We start from the raw sequence: 24,933 nt of genomic DNA, 5'->3' as shown, positions 1-24,933 counted from the left end.
TTTCACCTCGAAGTGCTCGACCGCGGAGTCCGGGAAATCTGCACGCGATGTTCTGGGTTGCGGCATTCGGTGACGATGCGCAATATCCCTAGGTGCGGCAACGAAAAATCGGCGCGCAACGTGTTTGGTCTCGCATTTCGGGACGCCGACGCGCGGCCGCTGCGCGACGAGCTTGGCTGCGGGGTCCGCTGCCGATGCGTAAAATTACCATCCGCGGTTCCGAGGAGCCGGCGGGCGATGCTAACGAAGAAGCACACTGCCGCGGTTCCTCAAACGCGTTGTTCTTGCCCGCAAAGTTCGAGGTTCGTCTCGCACGCCGGCGCCGTGAGCGGAGTTAGGCCTAGCGACGACTCCGAGCAGTAGACGCGCCGGCCGCGGTGCCCGATGTTTGTTTCAAAGTACGTAATGCGTGGTCGCGAGTACAAGGAGTCGTCCCGCGATTATCTGCATCACTACGTACGAAGTGTTGATAGCAGAACCTCCAACCGCTGATCCGAGACGCGCGCTTACAATGTTCACTACGAGCGCGGCGTGCCATCGTAATCTGATTGGGCTTCCGCTTGCAGCTCCTAACTAAAACATAGTTAAGTTCTACGTGATCGTCGACTTCGAGCCGTGAACACATAACGAGTGCGAACGCGTCATAAAGACCGCGACTTTCGACAGCCGTGACCTCGCGAAGCGCAAGCAGCAGCCGACCATCCCCCGAAGCGAGCATCGAACCAATGGCGAGGCGCGCTGGGGCAACATGGCGGACACGGCCAATCGGAGGCCTCGAAACGACCTTCAGACATTTGCTTTTTGTGCGCTTGTTTTCGAAGGGAGGTTCCAGCTGAGGCGGGGAATTCAAGACGGAGAAATGCTCGTTCCGACGAGACCAAAATATCGGTGAACGGTGGCGCCGTTGCGGAGCTATTATTTTTTGAAAATCAGTGTTCTTTTGCGATTTCCGCAATAACTTTCGCCACCGTGGCAGGCGTAACAAATTTTTTAAAGCACTTCTACGTGGTTTTTGGTGAAGATATTTTGGAATCTGATAGAAAAGGTTCTACAGAAACTGAAAATGCGATTTAAAAAAAAATCGATTTTATGCCATTTTTCGCGATACGAAAGGCGCGCCCCCCCTTAAGCAGCAATTCCATTTAAGAGATTCCTATTAACCGAGAGTCAACTGTATAACGAGGTACGAGTGTATGCGCTATGGCGTACGAGACAGATAAGCAACCAACCTGGGTGCATCGATGACCTTGCGACCCCAGCGATAGCACCAGCCCGCGTAGGTGGCCCACGCCTTGGGCAGGGTTGGGCAGAGGGACAGGCTGTGCCGCAGCAGGGACCCCATGGACATCTCCGAGCTGCTCAGCAGGCCGTCCAGGGGTTGCAGCTGGGGAGGAGGTGCAGAGCAGTTGCGCTGATGGCCGGACAACGAGAAGCCACACGAGAAGGCGGCCGCCAAGCCGTCAACATGGCCGTTGCGCAGTCCATCCCCGAGAAGTGGCTCGACCGTCGGCGGTTCTGCCTGCAGCCACTTGGCCAATGTCAACAGGGACCTGGGCACACCAAAAGGAAAACTTGATGCTCCAGATTCCCAACAGAACAGCGGGTGCACTGCTGCCATTAAACTATGGACACTTTATACAAAAAAACGTAAAAAGGAGGGAAAAAGAGCGAGGTGAGAGCTAACTTTCTAGTTTAATTGGAACAAGGTTGTCAGATTCGACGATATACTTGACGATCCACAACCACGTTCACTACACACACTTTATTCCCCGCGCCACATATCCAACATGTCCGACCTCCGTCTCGTACCCTCTCTCCCTCCTCCCGTATTCCCGCGCGCCCCCTCGCTGCTCACCCGACACTCGCGCCATCTTGTTCCTCTCCCATCAACCACACACAGCCTCCGAGACCCGCACCCAACACACGCGCACTCCTCCCATGAACCACACACAGCCTCCGAGACCCACATCCAACACACGCGCACTCCTCACTCCCCTATCTCTCACAAGGTGCTTAGGCTATGTACAGTAAGAATCTTGGCGATACGAACCTCAGGGGGGAGCAAAAATATTCGTATCAACCAAAATTTCGTATCACCAAGAAACTTGCAAAGTCCATTTCCAAGTTACGATATCCGCAGAAAAAAAATCTGTTTCCATAGAAAGAACTCACGTATGTCTTTCTGGGACACATGCAAAAGGACCAATAAGGGACGGCAGCTGCCACCAACGTGCGTGTAAAAGCTTCACTAGAGGCCAACTGAAAGCTATGTGCGGAAGTCTGCTCTACCACAGACATAAGCAACAGATAGGAACATCGAAACGTTTTGTGCCTTTTTACGACTTTATTGCTTCTAATCTACCGCTGCGTTAGCCACATACCTTCGGAGCTGCGTAGTTTCTATCGATGATCGCGCCAACAGTGACTGTAGTTTCATGCATAGCAGTTGCAGCAAATGGCAGTTCTGTTTTCAATTCGTGTGCGCTGGCCGTGCATGTGCCTTGTGAACTACGTTGCTGCTATCTATGATTGCGACTACCGCAGTTTCATCCGCAGCAGCTGCGGCAAGCAGCATCGCTTTGACTCGGTGAGCACTGGATGAGCGGGTACTTCAGTATTTTTGTCGTCACCATACATGATCGCGTCGAACGATAAACACAGTTTAGGTTCTGTGTGTGCTGGCCACTCATACTTTCGGTGCTTCCATAGTGCGCTGCTGTCAGCTGTTGCTCGACGGTTTAGGTACCCAAGTTCGTATCACTCGTCGCGACGTGGAAAAATGTTCGGAACACCCGAATTTTCGCCCAAAGGATACAATGAATTCGGGTGGGAATTTCACAAATTCGCATCAGCCGGGTCCATATCACCAAAATTCTAGTGTAAAAACTTTTTCCCTGCTCAAAGTCCTGTTTTGAGCTAAGTGAACAAAGTTTATGGTCCAGTGCACAGTATCAGCCAACTAGCCCAACAGCAAGTACCTTCTGAAAAGAGCAAAAGTAGGCTGAGAGATATATCAACAGTGTCCTATTCAAACAAGTTCATTTTATGAGGCAAAATCCTGACAGAAAACAAGGTAATGACAGCGGGGAACAAAAAACATGAAACGCCGCTGTTTGGTGGCAGACCCGGTGTGCTTTAGCAGAACATGATACAAGGCATAAACGGGGCTTCCTGAGGTGCAACCAAGTGCAAAATTTTATGAAAGAAAAGCACATTTCTAAAACCCTAAAGTTAGCTCCCACGTTCCAATTAGGCATATTAAAAGTAAAATCCAGCTAAACAAGGCACATTAACACCAACTTTCTGAATAACCGATGCTTGAAACAGAGTCTCCATGCACCAAACAGCTCTCGGTTTGTACCTTTCTTTGAGTGCACACAACGCAAGTGTGTTCACGCGGAACAAAGCTTACAGAATTTGGTGCCGTTAATTATTCATCATCATACCTGCCAAGTTTGGAGAAACGGAATCTGAGAGATCTACTCTCGGATCTACTCTCGAATTATATGGACACTGTCAGCGGGATTTTGCGGTCGCCGCTGATCTGTACAGAGTCCAAACCGATAACATCGCTTACGCATCGTCTGTTTCACGTGCGCGTAAATGCGCGCTAGCGCTAGGGACGAACGCGGTTGAAGCAGAGATGAAACAACCCGGCCGTCACCGTCGCGCGAAGGGCACATGCGACAACATCGCTCCGCGTGCACGCCTGTCGTCGCTTGCTTACCAGTTATTTCGTTGGGCAAGGGACCATAAGGGGCGCCGTTGAGACGGGGATGGTCACAACCGCTGGCGAACGCGCTATCTCGACAGACATCGGTAACGGCTACCCTTTAAGTTCTGGGCTTTCCACTTAAAGCAGTAGTGACACAAAATTTGAAGGCGAGATAACTTGTGGGATAGATTTGTGTGTAAACAAACGCATCATCTACGAAATATTAACGGCTGATATAACCTATAACACATTTAGGATCACTTTTAAATTGCATGTAGCGCATCTGTACGCGAAACGTCCCACCTCGCGTCACCGTGACGCACGGGGCGCGCAGTGCACTGGACGCGCGGGGCAAACTGGATTTCCGGGAGATTTTCCTATGACCCGTACAACCGGGAGAAACGTTCAAAAATCTGGGAGTCTCCAGGGTACCGGGAGACTTGGCAGGTGCATCATACTCTCAAAGAGCTCAAGGGGCAAAAGAGAGCAGAGTGGTTCAGCGAACAACTGTGTGCGAAGGACATCTTAGTCGAAATTGATGCGAAAATGGGCATGGCCAGGGCATGTAGAGCGTAGGCGAGATAGCCGCTGGTCATTAAGAGTAACAGACTGGATTCCGAGAGAAGGCAAACGCGCGAGGGGGACAGATAGTTAGGTGGGCGTTGAGATTAAGAAGTTTGCGGGGATAACGTGACCGCAGCAAGCACGGGACAGGGTTGATTGGCGAAACGCGGTGGAGGCCTTTGGGGCATAGTCAGGCTGATGATGACTCTCAAGGAACTCGGCTTTGAACCATAACTGCACAACTGTCAGCTACCCCACCCTTACGCAGGTTGAACAGGAAAGCACCAGCCAACTTCCCCAACTAAGAGGAAAGCAGATCCTGCCCTAACGATACCTGGCAACTAGCTCCGAGTCTTCGAGACTGGTGGCGTGCGTCCAGGCCACACGGGCCATGATCCTCGCACCCTCGGCCAGCTCTCCCCGAGCGTGCAGCAACTTGGCGGCCTCCCCTCAGGACGGCCAGGGGGGCGCCGTCGTCGGCCAGCGTGGTCAGGGAAGAGCCCTCCTCGTCACTGCCGGCCTCTCGCAGGAGCCACCGTTCGGCCAGTCGCAAGTTGTGCTGCTTGCGGGCCAGACGAGCCCCCGCCAACAGGAACCTGCGACGGGCACAAACAAACAGGACATGAAGAACAGAGTATCAACACCAAGGCAACGCGCTAAGAAAGCAATTTTCTGGTGGAGTTAGTGATGCAGTTTAAGGAGTACTGACACGATTTTGAACATTGTGCCCTATCCTATCTTCTCTTTTTTCTGCTTGTCTCAGCTGTGCCACAAATATTTGCACGAACTTGCACCAAATCGCCCAACATCACCCTACTGCTATGTAAAAGGGATGTTTTCGTTCCTTGGTATGCGTGTTAACACTCTTGACACACTGGTGAGACAACACGTATAAAATATTTTACTTTGATTTAAAGCTTGCATCGCTTAGCATAGCAAGCCACCCCACCGCGATGGAAATTATCCAGACGAGTCAATACAGTTCCACTGAGTTCGTGAACTCTGCGTCCTGCATTGCATTATTATTTAAGGGGCCCTGCAACACTTTTCGAGCATGCTCAAAAAGCGCTGCCGATCGGTAGTCGAGGCTCCCGAGACAACGCCAGCAATATTTTAGCGATGCGCACGGTCTGGATTTACAATAAATTTCTCAAAGTCAGCTGAAAATCGCTCCCCTTCTCTCGACAAATGATGTATTAGTCCGCAAAATATGACGCGATTGTCGGCAGTTCCCATTGGCTGATGTTATAATCACGATACACCCTCTTTATTACTTTCTTTGTTAATTTGAGTTCAATAAGTAGATAATATGTGGTGTTTATATTCTGTTATCGCGTTAAAAACACCGAACAAACATTATTTTAGCACTTCCGGTCTCACCGACAGCTCGTCTGCTCGTAGTTGCGTGGTTCCGTTTTCTTCGCCATGCGCAGTGCCGAAAACGTAATATTCTGTGCTTTTGACCATCGCCGGTTTGCGTCGAGAGTGGCACCGTTCGAGTGTTGCCTCTCAGCTGGAACTGCATCGTTGGCACGTTTCTCAACGACCGACCGAGGCACAGGCGCAGCGTGTCTCCGATAACAATGCTGGCGTCCGGTAATGGCGGCGCTTCGGGCGTCTGCCAGTGCCGTCTTACGAGGCGGTGTATCGGAGTATGGGCCGAAACCGATCTCAGCTGTCATTCGTTCCAAACGAGCGCGCGTTTTGCTTCCATGGTTGGCAGAGCGATGAAAACCTACGGCGTTCGAGGTGCACACCCAAACATTACCAAACCGACGCGCTTTTCAAAGCACGCGCGATAACAGCGCGATCGACTCCGCTCGACGAACGACGCCCAGCCGACCGGAAGTGGCGGCACAGACCACGTGGTTGCGCCGAGACGCCAGAGAGAAAAAAATGAAAAAATGCCGCCGGCGCTGACGTCGCCTCCTCGCACCTCCGCCCTCCCTCCCTCCCCTCACGCCGCGCGAGCTTTCAGCGCGCTCGCTGCGTGAGTTGAGAGAGAAAGCTGCGGAACGTGATCTCTATAATTTGGTAACACCACTTAGACTTGACGGATTCGAAAAATTTTTGCGGCATATGGCTCGTGAAGAGTCATACGTCAAAATGGGACTATTCCAATATAACAAAGAAAGGTGTTGCAGGCCCCTTTAAGTTCTGTGTAGCCATGTACAAATAATTGATGTTCCCCTCGCACAATGCCCCGTTGAGCCTGTAAGTATATTTGAATAAATAAATAAATAAATAAATAAATAAATAAATCGCGAGCAGGAATCACTGTCGGGGTCACAGGACGATATTTCACTCACGGTTGTTTACGTGTACCACGAGCAGGTGACGGATCTGCTGCTAGTATGTCGTGACTCGCAAGTTGCTGTCTCTCTGTGACATGACACAGCAATGACACGTCACTGAGAAATCACCCCTTCGATATTGAAACCGAAAGCAGTATTAAAAATATATTTGATGCATTCCCAGGCACCACGATACTCTTTTTAGGGTTCTCAACACCAGCGTTTTTACTTAGAGCGACAATCCAAAAATATTTGAAATTCGTGTCAGTACTCCTTTAAAGCTTGAAAACAGTGTGAAAGAGGACGTGCAATGTCTCTTGCGCTTGACTTTAGCATTGTTGGCAATGGTAGGGACAATTTAATGAGAAAAACAATTTCCCTTCTACTAGCAAATCTCCCTTTCACAATACACCTAAAGCAGTGTACTTCCACCAAGAAGATGCTTGGCAAACGAGAAACCACGTGAAAAGAAGACAGGAACATGAATCATTAGGCATGATGCCAACTGCATAAGCGTGCCTTCACACCACACCTCCAACCAATCAGTCGTTTCGCTTCTGTCAGGACATAAAGAAAGACAGAAAGAAAGAAATACGCGAGGCATGCACATGTAAAGCTTCGATTTCCCCCAGTTTACCGATACAAGAAGGGCTCCTGAATTATTTTTCTTGTTCAGATACGCTATACCAAACACGTCGCAACTCACCCTTCAATGGGCTCGGCGTGACTCCACGTGAGGGCCTCGCTGATGGCGCTGCAGTCATGCTGCGCGGGCGACAGAGGCTCGCCAATCACCGGTGGCACCCGGCGCACCAGAGCCAGCAGGGCGGGGTCCACCTGTGGTGGCCACTGGATGGTGCACAGCTGCAGCAGCGCGGTGGCCGACTCCTCCGATGCGTTGATGTCGCGACAGCAGCCGGGCATTGTCGCCCGGTGTTGGGCCAAGAGCAGCTGCTGCTCGGCGTCCCACATGTCTCGCGGGCAGGATGGGCTCTCGACGGGGTCTGTGCTCAGTAGCGACCTGCAGGTTTATTTATTCAGGTGAAAGCCTTAGGTGCCTCATCAGACGTGAAAATTGACCATCAGCGGCATAACACGAGTGATGCAAAATATCATCATCACGTGATGACACCATCATGACGTCACAGATCGCCAAAAATTGTGATGTCATTATGGCGTCACTATGACATCACATGACCACGTCGTAACATGACATCGTCACTTGGTCAAAGGTGGGCCGATCACTGAGGCAGTGCACGACCGGGTGAAGTGCAGAAAAGCTTGCAATGACTTCGATACTGCAGGGGGAGGGTCAATACATCGACTGAGAAGGAAAAGAAGATGGTCTTCACCTTCGAGTTGCCCTCAGTGAAAAAGGAACCCTGCGAGTTTTTACTTATTTATTAAGGCTCATATGCCTCATCAAATGAGAAAATTGACCGTCAGTGTCAGCATCAACACGAGCGATGAAAAAAAATGATGCGATGACGTCATCATGCCGTCATGTGACGTCGTTATAACGATGTCACCGCGACGTCGCGTGATGGCACTATCACATGACATCGTCGCTTGGTCAAATGTGGGCCAATCACAAAGAAAAAAGAAGATGACTCTCACCTTCGAGCCGTCTTAGGCAAATACATAAAAGGAGGATGAAAATTGAGAAATTGGATAATGCTTACTAAGAAAATGACGGCACTATGTAATAGGAGAGATGCAATTAATATTGGTAGTAATAGCAGTAGTGAACATTGTGAGTAATTTGGAAACAAACTTAGTGACAGTGACTAAAACAGGAAAAATCTATACATTGTAAGCACTATGTCTGTGTATTGTGTGAGGCAAAGGTAACTTCGTTTGCTGTTGCAAGGCAAACAGAATAAGATCTGCTTGATTCTAACATGCAGAAAATTTTTGGATTCGTTTTATCATAAAAAAAAGGAGCGTATTAGGTTCGAGTTAATATGATAGGTGATTGTGCATTCTCTGCTGGGAGCCAAAGCGAGGAACGTATAAGCGGGTTTCTAGTGTAGTAGCACGCACATGTCCTGTGAAGCTGATGATGTGCTACCTGATGTGCTGGGCGATGGAGGACATGCGGGTACTGGTCTTGTTGACACAGCCGTTGACTGGTGCATGCCGAGAATCCTCTACCCACTTGAGTGCTTCGTTCCAGTCGGCCAACTTCATGTGACAGTCCAGGATCTAAGGAAACAATTTAAGATACAGTAGCAGGATTAGAAAAGCAGCACGGCAAACACTTGTGAGGTTTCTCGAAGAAATGCAGCGCGACTTAGACACAGAAAGGAGACACAGATAGACATAAAGAACCGGCATCTGTGTGTATCTGTGTCTCCTGTCTTTGTATAAGTCACGCTGCATTTCTCCGAGTATAAACCAACTCGCCCAAGTCGAGGTACTACTGTCAGGTTTAGTATTATGTGCAAAGCTTCAACAACCGCTCACACCAGTGGGCGCACACACAGTCTGCCTACACTGTGCAGAGAGGGCGCCGCCTACCTCCCCATCATGGATGGATGTCCTCACCCGCTACGACAGTTGTCACACAGTCAAGTTATGAAAATAACCCTCTAGCTACTAGAATGCAGTTGCGGTAAGTGACATGGCGTCCAAGATATGACAAACGTTGTCATGGATGGACGTCCTCACCCGCTACGACAGTTGTCACACAGTCAAGTTATGAAAACAACACTGTAGCCACCGGAATGCAGTTGCGGTCAGTGACATGGCATCCAAGATACAATAAACATTGTCAACCTAACAGTACACTATGACGACTCCCCGACGGCCCAAGTGTGACAAGATACGGAAGGCGATGCTTGCTTTTGCAGGCCACTAAGCCCTCCTGAGTGCTGACTGACACACCCTCCAATGCTAGAGTAACAACAGTACATCCAACAGCAAAAGTTTGCGGGACACAAGATGCTCGAGAAAGCTATATATTACTGCTTTGTCGGGGAACATGACCTCTAAATAAATATTCCAGCCTGAGGCTGAAATTGCAACCTATACAGTCACAAGCTAGATTAGAAGCATTATGCACTAATAGAGTAGAAATTCGTATTTCTTGTGGAGCCAACATCCTGTAATCGTTTGCTGTTGGGTGTACTGGTCTATACTATCAAAGAGCCCTGGTCATCTATCCTGAAATTTTCTCGAGTTTCTTAAACCATCAGTATTTTCCTGTCAAACTATTCCTCAACAAACCATAAACAGGAAAGAAATAATCTTCTACACTTGTCAACAACAGTCCGCTCATGTTCAAGTTGTCGAGAGATAGGGCGAAAACGGTCACTACTGAGAAGCTGCCATCTTGTCTCTGTTAATCATAAAATGGTGATTATCCTCTCTGCCAGGAAGCCATATCAACAATGCAGGGTTGCCAAGACTTGCCTGGTTGAGCAAGAATGGCCGAATCTCCTTCGACGCCTGCGCTTCGTCCTTGAGGATGGCTGCATACTCGTCAGCGGCAGACTCATATCTGGAAGGAAGAGAAACGAAAGAGGCAAAGTTCTCAACGAAACAGCGCAAGCAAAATGGCTGCAAACGTCAGAGAACCGTGGATACCGTGCATTTTTTGCAACACTTACTACACTGTTGACCGATAAAATTGGAAATGCACCATTACTTGAACAGCATTGCGGCATCACCGCAGGCTGCATAGAGTTAATATACAGGGACGATTGCAACTTTTAATGTCTCACAGTGCACTTTCCCATGATTAAGACTCTGCCTGCGTCCACGTACACTAACTTGGCCAACTCAACGAGAAAGAGTGACACTGCCATTCGTGTTCCTGTGTTGTCTGTGTACTCTTGCCGTCACTTTTTTGTTGGTATGCAACTATGTGCTGGCGATCAGATAATGCATGTCTTTTGAAAAGGTGGGCTCACTACATAAATTCTGGGCACATGCGTCTAGGTGTTTTTAGTATGTTCGCGAATGTACTTGCTCGCTAACACCATGCCTAAGATGTTAGGTGATGCAGGTATGAGTAACGGGCCGGCCAGTGCACGGCATCTCGATTCAACAGGCGCCGGCCACCGTGACTGCCGCTGCAATGAGCGAGTTTGGTCTGGGCACGAGATTGTCCACTAAAGAGTAATGGTTTATTGCTTGCCAATGCCTCATTGTGTTCTTGCCTGGACACAGTCACCACTATGTGGCAACAATTTTTGTTTCTCACAAGCAACGTCTTTCAGACGAAGCAGCAATTCATGAAATACTGCTTTCATCAACTTGCAGAAGACCATTCAAGCGCCCATGTAAGCGCACCGGACCACCATCTGGAACACCATACAGCGCCAGACAGCCGAGAAAGATCGATGTGCTTAGCAGCTACTTCTGTGGATTTCAGTCATTCTGGTGTACCAACTCTATAAATGCGACGCACTGTACTTTATTTTGTTATGAATATTAAACTGATTGATGGACTGATAAGAAAGATGGTCTTGTGGAGACAGTGAAGTGATTGGCCGCACCTTGTCTCTCCACCTCATCCAACCACCTCCCTCACTTGCTGTTACGATGCCTGCAGTCTTATGTCATCAGCTCCAAAAAATAAAACAAACGAAGACATTCAAATCTGCACGTCTGGGCAGTCTTATGTAATCAGCTCCAAAAAATAAAACAAACAAAGACATTCAAATCTGCATGTCTGGGCAGTCTGATGTCGTCAGCTTCAAAAAATAAAACAAACGAAGACATTCAAATCTGCATGTCAGGGAGATGTAGCCGGAAGCGCCCACCCACCTGCCAGCAGCATGAGCAGCAGCCGCGCGCAGCCAGGGCATGCGCTGTCCCAGGATCTCCTTGCCCCAGGCGTACAGGCCCCAGATGGCTTCGGGGCAGCGCAGCTGCACCAGCGAGGTGGCTGCATCACGAACCACTGCTCCCAAGCCCTGAAAGAAGGACAAAAAAAGAAATTTGAAAGTCACTACTGATCTTACAGACAACCTTCATTCATAATCATGCGTAAGCATGGCACACAGCTTATGAGTAAAGAGCGAAACCTTTTACTTGGCTCATCTGTTGCCATATTGTGCATGCAAAAATAAAATGCTAAAGCTGTGTACAGTGACCGTCTGATTTTTCGGGCTACCTTGCTCTGCTCTACTGCCACACACTACTCTTTTGCAGATGAAAGTATTAAATACAGGAATGTAACTCAAATCAATCAATTTATTTGGCATTCATTACAGCACCAGCAACATAACAGACGCGAAGAAAAGAACGAAGTAAATTCAGCCAGTTCTACACCGTGAAAACTGTCAGACAGTGAGGCTGTAAGTGCACGCGTCTATATCGATCACAAACTAAGAATCACAATCATTCATTGCAGTGTATCGTCCTCCCGATTCATCGGAAGACTACATGCTATCTTTCAATGACTTTTTACAAAGCGAATTTCAGAATTCAAAAAGAAAAATTGTAATGGCCGGTGATTTTAATCCTCCGTACATTGACTGGGTGGAGTATAAGGCAGGTCAAGTTGATGTATTACCATCCCGGGCACTACTAGATGTGGTGTTCTCGCTCAATATGGTTCAAGTTGTACAGGGATACACACGGGTACACGAAAAGGGTGGCTCTCTACTTGATCTTGTATTTTTGAGTCCATCACTGGCTGCACAAATGTACACTTGTGAGGTGATGGAGGGTATTTCAGATCACAGTATGGTGATTCTTCAGCTATTAGGAATGCGTCATGAAGCGCGAGCCACAAAGTCTGTACTGGTACCCGATTACTCTAGAGCTGATGATGTTTCAATTCTGGACTTCTTTGACGTTGACTATGAAGATTTTAAGCGCATTGCTGTATCTGATAGTTCAACGGTTGATGATGCGTGGATAAGGTTTAAAGAAACGGTACACACACTAATAAAACGATATATACCTGAACGAAAAAAAAAGGTTCAGAGAATGAATTCGTGGGTTTCGCAAAAAATTATTCACATGAAGCGTGATTTAAGGCGCATGCGGGCAAAACGAAAAAATAGTAAACAAAGTCTGAGGTCGGCTGACGTCACGACGCTCTCTTTGTCGTTCAAAGCTGAGTTGGCTGACGCAAAGAAGCGATACATGAATGAATCTTTAACGCAGTTTATTAAAACAGCACCGCAGAAATTTTGGCGATATTTATCGAAAGAAAAATCCAATGCTGTGTACTTAACTAACGAAAACGGCACTGTTATGGATAGTTTTCAATTAGCTTGTACTTTCAATGATTATTTCGAATCGGTTTTTACGAACGATGATGGTATATTGCCGGAATTCAGTTTAGGTTGTCCTGCCTCGCCAATAACTGATATTGTGGTTACTAAGGAAGGCATTTGTAACCTTCTTCTAAATCTTGATGAGAAGAAATCAACTGGCTTAGATGGCATTCCGAATGTCTTTTTAAAAAGGTATGCTGAATGGTGCTCTTATTATCTCACTGATATATTTAACAAATCTTTGCGTGACGGAGAGGTTCCTAATGATTGGAAATGTGCTAAGGTCGTACCGATTCATAAAGGAGGTGCTAAAGACTGCGTAAACAACTACAGGCCTGTGTCTTTGACAAGCACATGCTGTAAAACACTGGAGCATGTACTTACTAAGCAGTTAACAGAATTTCTCGAAGAGCACAAACTAATGGGAGAGCAACAACATGGTTTCAGGCGAGGTTTCTCGACTGTGACGATTCTTACCGAGGTAACACATTTCATTAATCAGGTCTTAGATGACAGAGGGCAAGCTGACATTATTTTCCTTGATTTCAGAAAAGCGTTCGACAAAATACCACATCCAAAATTGCTTCATAAACTTAACACGATCCTGCAGAATGATGAGCTCATAAATTGGATAACGGCTTATTTGACAAACAGAGAGCAAGTGGTTTGCATTAAAGGCACAATTAGCACGAGACGGTCGGTAGGTTCAAGAGTTCCGCAGGGCTCTGTCATAGGGCCACTACTGTTCTTACTGTATATCAATGATATGAACAGCGGCTTCTCGCCCGATGTTTTCATTAAGCACTATGCGGACGACACAGTCATCTACTCAAAGGCAGAATCGAACTACGACCAGGAAAAGCTTAATGAACATCTGGGCATGATAGGCTCTTGGTGCAAAAAATGGCAAATGGAGTTGAACCCAAGCAAAACAGTTTTTATGCCGATTACAAGAAAAACCAAGCCTCTCTTATTTCGTTACGTCATACATGACGAACCGCTCTGCCGTGTGTCAGAATATAAATACCTGGGTGTTTACGTCACAGATAGCTTGAACTGGAACCGCCATGTCGACTATGTATGTGATAATTCGCAAAAAAAGCTTTGGATGCTTCGTCGGAGGCTTGGTGACGCGACACCTGAAGTAAAACTTACAGCATATAAAACCACAGTACTTCCGTTGCTGGAATATGCGTGCCCGATATGGAAACCATATACGCAAAATAACATAGCTAAATGTGAACGAGTTCAAAATAGAGCCTTAAGATTTATTTTTAATTCCTACCGAAGAACGCAGTCCGTAACGAGCCTAAGAACAAAGGCTCATATTCTTACATTGTTCGAAAGAATGAACATCAACAGCATGAAATTCTTTTTTCAGATATTCCATGGCATTTACAAAACAGAGATAACAAAAGTTTTCACTCTCGACACGTCGCATTCACGAACAAAGCACACCAAACACATTAAACCGTTGAAGTATAACACAAAATCGTTCAAGAATTCTTTCATTGTATCCGCTGTTGACACATGGAACAAGTTGCGAAATGATGTTGTACTGTGTAACAATGTTAAAGATTTCGAAGGTGCATTGTTGAATTAAATGCACTTTTTTTTTTCTTTCTTTTTTTTTTTTGGATGCTGGTTTCAAATGTTGTACTGAGCTATGAACATGTACAGTATAGACCGCTTATAACGTAAGTCGCCGGAGTCGCGAATATCCGCACTATAAGCGGTACCGCACTATAACCAAAACAACCTTCTTCAAAGGCTGCACTTGCGCAAAACGTGTTGAGCATGTAGCCTCGCGTGTCCGATAATCGACATATGCGATTTGGGGCGCTTACAACCACTTAAATGTCCGAATGTTCAAAAATTAACCGCCAAAGACCTGCATTGCCAACGAAATGAACACAGGGGAAAAAAGCAAACAAAACAAAGTGCCATCGCGGAAATTCGCCGACTACGTTTCAGGCCACCTCGAGGTATGCGCATTACACAAAACCATGTCGAATCGCGACCGAAATTTCACGTGCTGAGCGGTACCGATCGTTCGATTTCACGGGCGCGCACGCGATGTCCAAGACATTGCAATCGAATCCGGAACCACAATTCGAGAGTTGCATGTGCCAACCATGCCCTCGTTTTCATTAACTATATGATTCTCTTCCCTTCAAGTGCAGCCATCGCAAAAAGTTTCGTTGATTCCGCACCAAACCGCAACTTTTATCGCCCGCGACCGCTACCGAAAAGCAACCAACGCTGATCAGGCCTAGCGTGCCGTTCAGCATGTTGTCGTGGGAAGTTTGTCCAAGACAACATGAAGATCGGACGTCGAAAAGATCGCACTCAAGCACTAACTTAAGAACAGCGCGCGTGATACGAAGTTTGTGTTCGCGGCCAGGAGATCAACGGCGACAAAAGCCCGCCAAGCTCGTTTAAGTCCGCGCACTGGCAGAAAAGGCGAAAGCTCGCGTCATGAAGCCGCAAAACTTTTCAATTTGCGGACGAGGTCGCAAACGCGATATCTGTAGCAAGTGTGATAACGACGACGCTTTTCCCGACAGGAAACTCACTTTAAAGCGCACTTGATGAGGACGCGCTCGTACGTTCCACGTGTAACGCGCTGCCGGCAAGCAGCCGCGGAGCCTTGCCGCCGCCGGCGCAAAGGCTACTCCGTCGCCTAGGCTACTCCGTCGCCTAGGCAACCACCATCCTTCCCCACTCGGCGAGCCCGCACAGCGCTGCCGCGGTCTTTTTCCTCCCTCCGCCCCTCGTTCGTTCACTGTGCGTGCCCTCGCCCTTCGTAACGACCTCGTCGCTCCCTCCCCAGCGGCGTACCTCCTTTGAGAACCGCACTCGCTACCGCGTTTGTCAGAAATATTTTCCCGCAACCGCATTATAAACGGTATTTCATCTTGGGGGACTGCACAATAAGCGGTATGCGTATACAGTAGAATCTCGATGATACGATCACGGCTAATACGAATTTCGGGATGATACGAATTTTTCTGTGGTCCCGGCCAAGGCCCATTAATTTACAACGTGCTTGAGTACGGTTGTTACGAACTGATTTTTGACCCGCGTCGTTTGATACGAATAAACGCCGCCCCACCCAACGCAACGTTGGCCCCACCGACGGCCACGGAAGATAGCAACGTGCACTTACGGCGCTGGAATGCGTGCGGCGCCGCCGGTTTGGCACGTTGCCAGCGCCGCCGGCGAGCAGCGCGCGACAGCCTCCAAGATCTGCGTGTATCGGAGGCCGGAGTGTGCCTTTTGCTTTCTCTTGAAGATACAGATGGCGCTGGCCACGTTTTTTTTTTTGTTTTGTTTTTCTTGGTGCGGAGGCAGGCCGGCAGGCGGAGACGCCGGAGAGGGAGAGGCACGGCCCGCGGGAGCTTCTTTCTTCTATGTGTGCCGTCGGACGGAGTGGTTGTCGTTGCTGTGCTCGAGCCCGCGTTCTTGCTTTGTTGTGATTGTGCCTTTTTTGCCGAGTGGCAGCAAGCTATGTCTCGCAAGCGGAAAGCCCTCTCCTTTAAGGAGAAACTGGACATTCTTCGAAAGGTCGATGAGGATCCCAAAAGAAAACGCACGGAGTTGGCTAAGGAGCTAGGCCTCGCAACGTCGACATTAAGCACAATTGTTGGACAGCGGGACTCAATAATGAAGAATGTGCTTTCATTCAACGTCAACGCGAGGCAAGCGAAGACAGCCCAACACGTGAAGCTTGAAGAAGCTCTTCTGACCTGGTTTAAGGAGGTTACTGCAGCTGGTGTGAACATCGATGGCAAAGTGTTGCGTGAGAAAGCCGACGAGATCGCACTTGCTCTGCGCATCGACGGATTTCAGGCCTCAGGTGGGTGGCTGCACCGTTTCAAGACGAGACACGGTCTCGTTTACAAAAGCGTCTGTGGGGAAGCGAAGAAGGCTGACGAGACCGTTGTTAGCGACTGGCTCGCGAAGCTGCAGTCACTCATCTCTGGGTATGAGCCTCGTGATGTTTTTAACGCAGACGAGGCTGGCCTGTTTTTTAACCTTCAGCCTGAGAAGAGCCTTTGCTTAAAAGGCGAAGCGTGCCAAGGAGGCAAGAAAAGCAAAGAGCGAATAACGGTGCTTTTGTGCTGTAACGCCGACGGGTCGGAGAAACTTAAGCTGACGGTAATTGGCAAATCCCAAAAGCCTCGGTGTTTCAAGCGCGAGAGCCATTTGCCGTGCGTCTATCGCGCAAACAAAAGGCGTGGATGACGGCGGCCCTGTTCGAAGAATTTCTGTCGCTCCTTGACAGAAGGATGGCCTGCAAGAATCGGAAGATTGTTTTGATTCTTGACCAGTGCGCCGCCCACCCGAGGCAAGTAACGCTCCAAAACGTCAAACTGATCTTTTTGCCCGCGAACACGACGACGCACCTGCAACCGCTTGACGCTGGAATAATAAAAAACCTCAAGCATCATTTCAAGGGCCTTCTTGTGCGCCGCCTACTTGCCAATATTGACAGAAAACACGAAGGCGACCTGCGAATAAGCCTCCTGGACGCCATCCATTTTATCGCTATGGCTTGGGATCGAGTAACGCCGACTACCATAGCAAACTGCTTTGCGAAATGCGGCTTCTTCAGGAGTTCCGAAGAGGTGCCCTCAGAGCAGGAAGAGCCAATTGAGGGTTGGGAACTGCTTGATGCTGGGTGTACAGCTGAAGACTTCTGCACGGCGGATGACAACCTCGCCACTTGTGGTGCGCGCACGGTGGAGGATATTGTTGAGGAGGCCACATGCGAGGTTGCCGTTTCCAGCGATGATGGCGACAACATAGACGAGGGCGATGGTGAAGGACCACCACCGGCGGCTGAAACGCTGCACGCGCTCGACGTCCTGAGGCGTGCTATGGCCGCTGATGAAATCAGCGACGACACGTGCACGCGTTTTTACGGATTTCAAAGAAGTCTGCTGAGTGACTTCGCGAAAAAAAAGAAGCAGAAAGACATTAGAGATTTTTTCTGCAAGAAATAAATGTTTTTTTTATGTGTTCCTAAAAATGAGTTTGCCTCTGACTGTTAATTTAGCTAGTTTTACATGTGTTTCGGTGATACGAATTTCGGCTAATACGAATATTTTTCGTGACCCCGCGGGATTCGTATCATCGAGATTCTACTGTACATGCGGTTCTATGGGAGGGTGAACGGGAGTCGAAAAAGACCGCATTATAACCGGTCCTGCACTATATGCGGTTACGTTATAAGTGGTCTGCACTGTACTCACCTGCTCACTTGTGTTCTGCTGAGTTTGCTGCAATGTGCGCATTGAATGTTGTTTTTTTTACTTAATTTGTTTCATTTTTGTAATGACTTATGAAATTCGTGTACTTGTGCCCAGTTGAGCAACTCCTGTTTTGGCATGTATGCTAACAGTATATAAAATAAAATTAAAAATAAAAAAATATCAGCTCAATCCACATAACCGTGGCGCACCTCCCCTCCACCTGCGAAAGACAGCCATGCCAGCTGGTTTCTACCAAAACTATCAGTACAGTATTTCAGCTAATATAAATACTATAAATATTAAACATTAAAGATTCATCATTACTACCTGAAACATTACATGTGGCACAGCAGCGGTGTCAGTATCCCTGATGAAATTTACCAAGACGTTCAAGATTCCAACTTAAAACTAGTGACGCAAACGTGTGTCTGGATGGGAAAGTCAACTATCTGAAACAACTAGAGAAGTCCTTGACGTCATGAAACTGGGTAATTGCTACTGGATGGAGTACTTAATTTAAGCAAATTCTCTGTGGGCAGCACAGTGATGGCAGTGGGCAAAGCTGACATTTTCTCTTCGGTTGTAACATAGTATAGCAAGATCACATGCATTACCACCCTCATCATTACGAGCATTATCCTCATCATCTACCCTCATTATCATTCTGAGCATCATCAAGGGTGCCCCTAGCGGTGAGGTGGGGAAACCTGCGCTTGTGCGACACCAGTCAGACACGCAGACGGCACAGGCTTGACTTAGAACAGCTGCGCTGCTAAAAACCCGCTCTGCAGCAGCTTCACACTGTTCTAGCCCCAATCCTTGGTAGGTAAATTAGGCAAACTACATTTTATGTGCCTGTGCACAGACTACGGCACTCATCTCACCTGGGGCGCAGTGGCAGCCAGGGCTCCCGTGTGCCGCAGGGCCTCGGCGGGTCGTCCCGCGCGCAGGGCGAGGCGTACGGCCCGCGGCCGCACCCGGGCCAGCCACTCGAGGCAGGTGGCCCGGTTGGTGCGGAAGAAGGTGCGCACCGCCTTGGGGGCCGCAGGCAGGCTGCCTGCACTACCCTCGTACGCATTGTACATACACTTGTCCAGCTGCTCCAGAAAGTCCAGAAGGAGCTGCACCCTGCAAACAGACACATGGGCACGTGATGGACTTGCAGGAGATCAGGTTCAGAACAGACCGGTCACGTCACACTCAAAACACACCCAAAACCCTGCCAGTGCACTGACAACAGTAATTCTCACCACTGGGCTTGTGGTGCGGCCATGTATGTGCTGCTTCCTCGTGATATGCTCCCGCCGAAATTAGCAGACGTTGGAAGAATGCTGTGCACTATGGCACCTAAAATGGTTACTGTACACTTATGGCAACTTCAATTCGCACCGATGCACACCAGAGTGTCCCAGTGTGCAGTTCCGACCAATTATCGCAGGCAGCGCCTGGGTGCTCCGGTGCGCACTGGTGTGATTTGTCAAAGAAAATGTTATCCTCTGATAACTCTGTCAAGTAAATTGGGTCAGAATGGCCAGCGTCACTTCCTCGCCGACTATCTCCGTCTGTGTATCTTTGATCCACGTTATGCAGGTCCTGTTATGCAGGTCCAACCTCCAGCCGGACTGTTACAACAGGCTAAAAGCTGGCATTGAAAACAGCAACATGGAAAACATTATTGCGAATCATTCCTTAGAATTTCAAGGGAAACATGAGGAGCGCATGCATCTTCTCTACCGCAAGTCTGCTACACAATCATTTTATCCACTCATCCCGAACACTCAATTTTGAAGCTTTTCACAGCACAAATGCGCTGGTGTTTCTTACAACAGTTGCCCTGCAGCCTGGTAAAATCTACCACCATGACAGTGGCGACTTGGTATTGCAAAACTGGTCTACTGCCTTTCTCAGTTACGTATATGAAACACGAGTGCAGAGTTTCTGTCAAAAGTCGAATCCAATCACAGTGTCAGTTGCACAGCAAAGACTGCATAGGACCGCACAACAGCCCGGTACCATGACCCACCTCTTGAGCGAAGGGATACCCGTGGGTGGGGGCTCGGCCAGCAGGGCCTTGAGGGCCCCTTCGACCGAAGTGAACGTCTCCTGGGGCTTGCCCAGAGCAGTGCGCAACTTCTGCTGCACGCACACCTGCGCACACTCCCACAGGGCCCAGCACCAGAGAGCGCCTGCGTGGCGACCCGAGGCCAGCCCAGCCGGTGCCAACCGCTCCAGGCGCAGCTGCAAAGAGACAGAACAGAGCTCCAATGAAGACACATTAAGCCTTAAAAAAACTTAACTGTAATCAAATTTCACTTTGGCTGAATTAGCTACGAGTAGTATCAAGCACACTGAAGCAATCTTGGCAAAGCGACAGGGCTGTAATGGCAACGCTTTCCTGTTAGCAGCCCAATACCATGACCTACGGACAACACCTATGCAGAAGACTCATTCACCTATGGTCAGGCACAACTTTAGAAGGTAGCGACATTTCCGTTTCAAAGGCAGATGAATATGAGCTTACACAAACGGGCACGCACGACTGCCTGCAACTCCGCCATCGAGCTTGTAAGCAGGACTATTTGTTTACTTGTGGAGGCAATCGGTGGCAGTGCTTCGGTCATCTGGGTGGGGCCTCTCCCGCCTTCTTAAGCATCTGACTAGAGTGGTTGTCCTTATGACATAGGTCCAGGCCCACCACCTCCGAGATGCTTCAGCGCCCTCTTACCTTAGAGGTAGTGCCAAAGAGTCCAGCATTCCATGTTGTCTTCTTTCTGTGGCACTTTGCTTTTTTTTTGTGTGTGTGTCAGGTTTGGTATCAAAGATGACAATTTTTCCAGCTGTTCATGACACTCCCACTTGCATTTCAAGCTTTAAATTTCGTGCAGGGGCTGCAACAGATGTCACACTACACCCCATATCTTCTGCAGTGTGCTAAGGTGGACGCTTCTACACTGAAAAGATTTGCATAACAAATTCCTTGCAAAAGGGCTATATTGTGAGCACAACAGTGCATGACCCTTACAGCAAAGTGACTAGTACAGCAAGATATGTCGAAGATCCTGAGCAATTTGTTACAAAGACACTTGGTTGTACAAACGTTTACAAAACAACCGTATTTGACAGCCAGCTTCATCAGAGATTACTCGGTGGTTTGCCTACCTCGCAGGCATCGATGTTGCCACCACCAGGTGGTGGTAGTAGCAACGCAGACATGACCGTGCGGAAGCCCTGCACGGTCAGGGTGGTGCCGGGAGCGGACAAGATGGCCGTGCGCTGCAATGCCTGCTCTTGCAGCTCCGGGAACTGAGCAGTGCCTCGCTGCAAAGCGAAAGAGGACTCCGTAAGGCACAATTAATGTTGCACAATTCTGGCCTAGTCAGACTAGCTATAAATTGCCCCAACCTGGCCAATAACAGGATGACAATAGCAGTGGCTCCCAGCAGTCAGCCAGTCAGCCAAGAATTTTATTCATAGGTCATGAGGAGTTTAAGCCGCTGGGGGATCCAGGGGGGACACCCTAGCAGCCGCTACCAAGCATTTTTTTTTCTCTAGACAATTGACACTTCGTTTCTTTTTGTCGTGGTGACATTCAATAAACATCATTGTAAATTTCTTGGTCATATCGTCAAATAACCGTTTTAGTTTTCAACTAGAAAGTTGAAAACTTTTGGTAAATGTAGTTTTCAGCTATATTCACGAAAAAAATATCTCATTACATGATTATATTTGCTACTGCATTACTAAGGCACTATTAAATTCATATTGCATTGAACACCGTGATATTTGCACAGCTATTCTCTTTCATTCTGGCCGTGAAAGGAAGGCCCATTTCACAATTAAATAATCATTACGTGAGCAATGTCAAGATATTTTAACTAGTGTTTGTACTAGCACAGCTTGCGTTATCTTGCGTGTGACATTAACCACACATGCAACCACAAGTGCAACAACTCGCGAAGCGTACAAAATACAGGACTCCTTTAGCAGTTATTGAAAGCTTCACAGCTTCAATGGAAAAGAAGACAGCTATCTGCCCTCATAGAAGAACTTGTGGGGAGAGGAACAAACAAACCTCGTGAGGAGGTCAACAGGCAGCAGGGTCATGAGGGCAATGAACTTTGACCTTTCGCTGGGGACAGCACTGCCAGCCTTGACCACACACAGGTTGTAGCACCTGCAAACGAAATCGCCAAATCAAGCCACGAAGAAAACCATGCAAGGTGCATGACAGCCTAACAAATACCCTACATTACCACATGCAAGCCGATTCTTAGCTGTCTTATGACTTGGTGGGTTGCACATATTTGTAATAAAAAGTCAAAAAAAAAAGAAAAAATCTCCTAGAATGGTATAAAGAACAAGTGTTAAGCCTCCAATTTTTATTCACTGGCAAAGGCCACTAAATATGTAGAACACAGATGAAATAAAGGGCAAAGAGCATATCTAATGACCCATAGCAGTGAATAGAGTGTGAGCTTAGTGCCTGTGCATATTTAACAAAATTAACTTCTGGCGTTTTATATGCCACAACCACAATATCATTATGAGGCTTGTGGTAGTGGTGGACTCCAGACTAACTTGATGAATCCTCAACCGGCTAGCTTTCTACAAGAACCTACAGCGATGAAGGCAACAAGGAAAGACTGACGTTGCGACCTACAATGTGAAAATGCGTTTCAGTAAATAGATTTCCTTCTTTTTTTTTCTGATTTCCCCACGTCAGAACACATGGTAGCTGCAAGTAACGTGTAGTTTCAGAGAACAGGCTTTTCAAAATTTGCAACGCCCTGCGCCGCCCACCTCTGAAGGATGTCTCTGGGAAGCAGGGTGCTGACAGTGTCAACCACTCGCTGGAGAATCTGACAGGCCTTCAAGGTCGCCTCGGGGTCGTTGCTGTAGCCTGCAGAAAGGAAAGGAACGAAATAAACAGAGAGGACATGTTACAGACGAAGAAGCGGGCAGTGAAACCATAGAAAATTGTGCAGAAAATTACCGTATATTGCAGATTATAGTAGGCCGACTCCGATTATAAGTCAACCCCCCAACTTGCAACCCCTTCTAGGGGAAAAAAAAGTTGACTCCGAACACAGCCTCATGCTGCGGCCATAGCTCACCAATAAGTTTTTCAGAAGAGGGAGTGATGCCAAGAAACATTTGTTTGCCCGTGAAACATAGCTTACAACTCGTCGTCGCTTGAGAGAACGACGCAGTCGCGGTCGTTGCCATCGTGTGAGCTACTGCTGCTGCTCGCCGTCGGAATGGGTGCCGGTGGTACTGAGATGCCGAACGTGGAAAACGCCGTGCAGACCATGTCGATTGGCAGTCCATACCAGGCATCGTTGACAGTACGTGCTTTTGCTTCAATATCATCGTAGCAAACACTCAGGCTCTTGCTTCTCTGGTTGTGAACCCAATCTCGAACCGCCTCCTCAACGGCAGGGTATCGTCCAGACTTCGCCCCGCGAAAGGAACGGTGTGTAGCAGCGCACGCGAAGATCTTGGTCCTTTGTTTTCTCCATTCCCTCACGCACTTTTCCGACACATCAAACTTGCGCCCTGCTTCAACGTTGCTTTCCGACTCTGCGTAGAGGATCGCTTGCCTCTTGAAAGCAGCGCTGTACTGTTGCCAGCGTAGCGGTGGCATCTTGGCGTCCGTTTGGCAGCGTTGCAAATCGCACACACCACTGCTCGCAAGCGAAGCGACATGCAAAAACAGCGAACTGGCGTGAGTGCAAAACGACGCGAAGACGCTTGTGGGCGCATGTGACTGGTCACGTGGTTTAGTTCCCTGCGAAGTGTTGCCAGCCCACACGGCGCTGCCAGCTTTTCTGTGGAATGCCGATGGTTTGTCAATGAATCGTTTTTATTGTATGAAAACAAAACTGCAGGGCGCATCGCAAGATAAATTGCTCTTTATTCATAGAGCATCGTTGTAGTGTGCACGTATCTCACAGGAGTACGGCCACTAGCGTGGGTTCGGACTTAGCGAGCCACAGGGCCGCGTCTGCCGTCGCCTCGCGTGAACTAGCACGCCGCTGCACACGTACATTCGAGCGCAAACAAGGTGCCGAGCGTAGCGCGGCAAGTACACAGTACTGCTCTCGAAATCCGCAACACTTTATTGCCTGCGGCAACACCACAAAACGCAGTACAACGCCCGCTCCCAAAGGCGGCGGGAGAAGCAAAACAGGCTTAACCACGCTACGGGCGAAAGTACAACACAAAGGGTGCCGCTAGCACATCCCCGCAGGCAAAAGGGCTCACGGCGACACGCCGCTGAGGGAAACGGACCCTCGCGACTATGCTGCGTACTCTTACGATCTCCGACCACAGGGCCCGATCGCTCGAGTAAGGGCAAACTCCGTTCGCGTTGGCTTCGATAGGTACGGTTTCGGTGTAGTAAGACCACGCGCGAATGCACCGCACCGCTCTTCAGCCTAGCGTTCGGAAAAGGACAACGTAAGGTAAGCGCTCGCCGCTGGCGCAAGGCACCGTTGGCGAACTCCGTCCGAGCGAGCCCAAACAAAGGAGCCAACGGACAGGAAAGAAAATTGCGTGCTTACCCTACGAGATCCAGAGAGAGTCTGACTCCCCCGCCGCGCAAAACGTCTCGCGAGACTCGCACGCAGCGCTACCGTCGAGATCCGGCGCCGGGGTGAGGGGGTTTAACGTCACCCTCGCTCGCCCAGCGCCGTAGGACGGCGGAGGGGAGCGGCATGATCGGACATGAGGATGGCAGAAATAGGCGAAAAACCCGCGCAATGGCAATGGGCAAGCCTCAATCCCCACATCGTTCGCCCTCTATCAAAGGTTTGAAATGCTGCTTTCGAGACTGCGTTTCCCAAGCAGTTCGCATTAATGCCGCG

At 48.7% G+C, this 24,933-nt stretch overlaps 1 protein-coding gene across 1 annotated transcript; it reads right to left on the bottom strand.

Moving 5' to 3' along the window:
- Positions 1–1,229: 1,229 nt before the first annotated feature.
- Positions 1,230–22,970, bottom strand: LOC119377627 (serine/threonine-protein kinase SMG1). The gene is made up of 11 exons (XM_037647005.2): positions 22,868–22,970; positions 22,140–22,241; positions 21,227–21,385; positions 20,091–20,305; positions 18,952–19,195; positions 11,347–11,495; positions 9,988–10,075; positions 8,645–8,778; positions 7,280–7,594; positions 4,614–4,875; positions 1,230–1,550 (listed from the first exon to the last, which is right to left on the bottom strand). Exons 3-11 carry the CDS (start codon positions 21,278–21,280, stop codon positions 1,461–1,463), a joined length of 1,551 nt encoding a protein of 516 aa, XP_037502933.1. The 5' UTR covers positions 21,281–21,385; positions 22,140–22,241; positions 22,868–22,970; the 3' UTR covers positions 1,230–1,460.
- Positions 22,971–24,933: the final 1,963 nt, after the last annotated feature.

The sequence above is a fragment of the Rhipicephalus sanguineus genome, unplaced genomic scaffold (assembly GCF_013339695.2).
Source record: "Rhipicephalus sanguineus isolate Rsan-2018 unplaced genomic scaffold, BIME_Rsan_1.4 Seq52, whole genome shotgun sequence".
In the NCBI taxonomy this organism is placed as follows: domain Eukaryota; kingdom Metazoa; phylum Arthropoda; class Arachnida; order Ixodida; family Ixodidae; genus Rhipicephalus; species Rhipicephalus sanguineus.
The sequence above is the reverse complement of the archived record's forward strand: the minus strand, read 5'-3'. Positions and strand labels throughout refer to the sequence as shown.